The sequence below is a fragment of the Macadamia integrifolia genome, unplaced genomic scaffold, assembly GCF_013358625.1.
Source record: "Macadamia integrifolia cultivar HAES 741 unplaced genomic scaffold, SCU_Mint_v3 scaffold2377, whole genome shotgun sequence".
NCBI lineage: Eukaryota > Viridiplantae > Streptophyta > Magnoliopsida > Proteales > Proteaceae > Macadamia > Macadamia integrifolia.
This window is the reverse complement of record NW_024868671.1, coordinates 22653-26681: the sequence shown is the minus strand read 5'-3', so window position 1 is coordinate 26681 and position 4029 is coordinate 22653. Positions and strand designations below refer to the sequence as shown.

At 34.0% G+C, this 4029-nt stretch overlaps 1 protein-coding gene across 1 annotated transcript; it reads left to right on the top strand.

The window, feature by feature from the left end:
• The first annotated feature begins 1022 nt into the window (after positions 1 to 1022).
• Positions 1023 to 3947, top strand: LOC122066408 (probable terpene synthase 9). Its single transcript, XM_042630212.1, has 4 exons — positions 1023 to 1384; positions 1486 to 1735; positions 1825 to 2191; positions 3725 to 3947. The coding sequence occupies exons 1-4, from the start codon at positions 1112 to 1114 to the stop codon at positions 3945 to 3947; spliced, it is 1113 nt and encodes a 370-aa protein (XP_042486146.1). The 5' UTR covers positions 1023 to 1111.
• Positions 3948 to 4029: the final 82 nt, after the last annotated feature.

The window sequence follows — 4029 nt, the reverse complement described above, 5'->3', positions numbered from 1 at the left end:
TTTTGATTTAGGGAGAGGAGACTGAAATATTTTAAAAAACGTAGGAAATTTTGATATTTAACTATAGTTCAGGGAAGTGATAATTCCTCAAATAAATAAGAATTTTCCTTTATATATAAATTACTTGAATCAAGTTAGCCTCTAATTATGTCAACAAATTAGAATCTCATAACCAGTATGAGCAAATCAAGGAAGGATATTATCAAATTTCAGGTTTAAATTTCAACTATACACTCTGGTATGGCTCCTCATGTATGACCATGGATCTTCTTATTATTATAATCTGTTCACCCTTTCTATAATCCTTAATATTTCAATGCTTGATTTTGCCACATGATCACTTTTCTAAAATATTGACTACAAGTGGGCTTATTATAGTAGATTTAATTTTCGATACTGGATGAAGGCATAATCACATGGGGACTACCAAGGAGAAAAGCCTTCTTTCATAATTTATAAGTGAGACTGAGAATTGAAAAAGATTTAACCACAGATATAATATAACTTAATGACTATGGACAACCTTTTCCTTGTGTTCAATACGAATAGGATATACTACAATCACAATGGATAGAGTTTTTCTTCTATTAAATATGCAGAGCCTACCTATAATCTTTTTGGCTCTTTCTCCATTGGATTCTACCCCCCTTAGGTAGTTCATCACTAGTAATAATACAAAACGCTTATGTAACTCCTCTTCCTCTCATGTTGATCATCTACATCTGTAGAAGGACAAAAAGAAGCTCCTGGTGGAGATGATTTTTTATGTTTTATGTGGGTGCATGCCATGTAAGTGAACAGGCCTTTCCTTTCATCCTTCCATGTGCCTTAGGCGTAGAAGCCATGTTACCTTTTAAGTTAGGTTACTTTTCTTTCTTTATTATTTTTTTTTTTTATGCATTTAATAAAGGATCAAGTTTTCCTCATACCCTCGGGACCATGTACAATAGAGAGGAGAGAGATGATGAATAATGTGGATCATATCTGGACCGTCTCAACATCCAACCATGGGTGAAGGAAAATTTTGTCCTCTGATAAATGATATAAAAAGATCGAAGCCACCATCTTCTTAGATTCTCAAACACAGGCAATATTGGTCTTCAACAATAAAATGGTAGTACATTCAGCTTCGTCCTCCTTTCAACTCCTCTCCATCAAAATGGGTGTCATCCCTCTACATTCATCTTCTTCGCCTGTAATACTACTGCATCGCACCAACTTCTTACGGCTGCGAAATACATGCAATCTGTGCCAAGGAACGGTCATTCACTCTCGGCGCACAAAGCGATTGTCAGCAACAGGAGAGAGTGAACGCCGATCAGCTCATTATCATCCTACCATTTGGGATCACCAACTCATTCAGTCATTGAAGAATCCTTACTCGGTTAGTTAGTCTTTATAACTCTTTAGTATTTTAATTTACACTTTCAATTGGTCTCAATGCCCAATTTACCAACAAACTCCCTCTACCTGTTTGAATTGCAGAATGAAGTCTCCCATGGTCGCTTAGAGGAGCTCAAGAAAGAAGTAAAGCAGCTGATCCGGTCCAACAAGGATCCATTGGTTCAATTGAAACTCATTGACTCAATTCAACGATTGGGTGTGGCTTACCACTTCCAGGATGAGATCAAAGACTCCCTTCTTCATCTGGTTCATTTGGAGTGCAATCATGATCTCTACACTGCTGCTTTAAAATTTCGAATTTTTCGAGAACATGGCTATCAAATTAGTTCAGGTAATTTACAAAAGAAAGTATATAGAACTGCTTTGAATTACCAGATTTTCAATTCTGTTGATATGTGATATATGCTTGGTTCACAATAGATGTGTTCAATGAATTCAAAAACAAGGATGGGAGCTTCATGGACTGCTTGAATAAGGAAACCCATGAGGGTCTCTTGGGGTTATATGAAGCTTCACATCTTGGAATGAATGGAGAAGATGTTTTAGAGGAAGCCATGGAATTCAGCATCTCTAGTCTCAAGTCATCAATGATGACAGAACAAGTGAGACAATCTCTGGAAGTTCCATTACACTGGAGAATGGTGAGATTAGAGGCTAGGAACTACATAAATATTTGCGAGGAAGAGGAGCAAACGAAGAGTAGTTCAAGAATATTGGTTGAGCTAGCAAAGCTGGATTTCAACATTGTCCAATCAGTACACCAAAGGGAATTAAAGGAGCTCTCCAGGTGATTTTTTAGTTAAAAAAATCTATTTGTTTTGATTACAAACATGATTAACTGGTACTATTTTTAATCAAAGGGTTTTGCTTTTGCGCCCTTTCTTCTTTGGTTTGGTAAAAGCCGGACCCCTTCACTTCACATGTTCCTATGAGTCCAGTACCCAAATTCCAACAAACAGTTCTGACTAAAACTCCAGTACCCAAATTCCAACAAACAGTTCTAACTAATACCCCAAGGCTATGTTTGGTAGCCAAGAGAAGAAAAGAAAAGAAAAGAAAATAGAATCTAGAAAAAAAAAAAAGAGAAGAAATTGTGAGAAAATAAAAAGTGTATGTATGTTTGGTTATCAAGAAAAGAAAATAAAAGAAAAAAATTCAAAAAAAATTGAATTTTAAGAGAGAGATAGACACATAGGAAATCATTGTGTAATCATTCATTTTTTGTCTTATTATGTTTTCATATTTTCTCATGTTTTCTTCTGTTTTTGGTAAGAAAATTTTTGGAGAAGCAAAAGAAAATTTCACAATTCTCAAGGGGAATTTTGAATTTGAAAAAGAGAATCTTCTCATGAGTGAAGACATACCAAGTGCAAAAAAAAATTCTTAACCCAAGAAAAAAAATACAGAAATTGTACTTTTTTCTTTTCTTTTCTTTCCTTTTCTTGGCTACCAAACACAGCCCAAGTGGTTTCTTCTATTTTACATCTAAAGGGACAAGGGAAGTGAGTTTGTCGGCATGGCCTTTAGGGTAGCATGGGCCAATGAGAGTGAATAAGGGTAAAATTTTTTACCTTTAGGCTGTATTTGGTAGTCAAGGACTTAAGAGAAGAAAAAATATATATATTAAAATTGTATTATTTTTTTGGTTTAAGAAATTCTCATTGTGTTTGATATGTTCTAAACCTAAGGTAGATTTTTTAAATTTTACCTTGGGAATAATGAACTTTTCTCCTGTTGTCCAAAAAAAAAAAAAGTTTTGCCTAAAATACAAGAAAACACAAGAAGGAAAAAAAATAAATAAATAAATCTTTTCTTCTATTTATTGCTAGACAGACATAATTTTTTATTTTCTTACCATTTCATTTCTTTTCTTTTTTGTCTTCTCTTGGTTGCCAAACATAGCCTTAATGAGAGATAGTGTGGTCGTCTTGTCTCTCCGTGCATTTGGTCAAAAAGCATGTTGTCTTTCAAATTCATTTTCTTTTTTAAAAAAATCGTAAAATCAGTGCCTTTTGTCTTAATACATTTTAATTAAAATCATAACTTTTATCATCCTTGGGTCTAGTACCCAAATTCCAACAAAGACCCAAGTGGCCTTTAGGTTAGCATGGACCAATGATAGTGCGTGCAAAGCATCAATCTTTAATGCAAGATGACCCCTTTGTGTATTTAGTCCAAGAGCATTTTGTTTTTTCTGCTTCATTCTATCTTAAAAACATTCATAAATCAATATCTTTTGTCTTATTTAATTCAGTCAAATGATTATGACTTCTTATTGTAAAATAATGAGACTAATTTTGTTGTTTTCTCTAATATATAGTTGGTGGAGTGACTTAGATTTCAAAGAAGAGCTTTCATTTTCGAGGGACCGATTAGTGGAAAATTTCTTATGGGCAGTTGGAATTATCTATGATCCCCAATTCTCCAGATGCAGGATAGGGCTCACCAAATTAATTTCCATTTTAACAGTAATTGATGACATTTATGATGTATATGGATCACTAGATGAACTTGAACTCTTCACAAATGCAATCGAAAGGTAAGATTTAGAGATTGCAAGGTACATCTAATTGGTCATTATATCATCTTGACCTCATTTTTTCTTTTTCTTTTTTTTTTTTGGGG

Coding starts and splice junctions, on each gene's coding strand:
- LOC122066408 (XM_042630212.1), top strand. CDS start 1,112: ATGGTAGTACATTCAGCTTCGTCCTCCTTTCAACTCCTCTCCATCAAA. Junction 1,736..1,824: donor TGGCTATCAAATTAGTTCAG/GTAATTTACAAA, acceptor GGTTCACAATAG/ATGTGTTCAATGAATTCAAA. Junction 2,192..3,724: donor GAATTAAAGGAGCTCTCCAG/GTGATTTTTTAG, acceptor TCTAATATATAG/TTGGTGGAGTGACTTAGATT.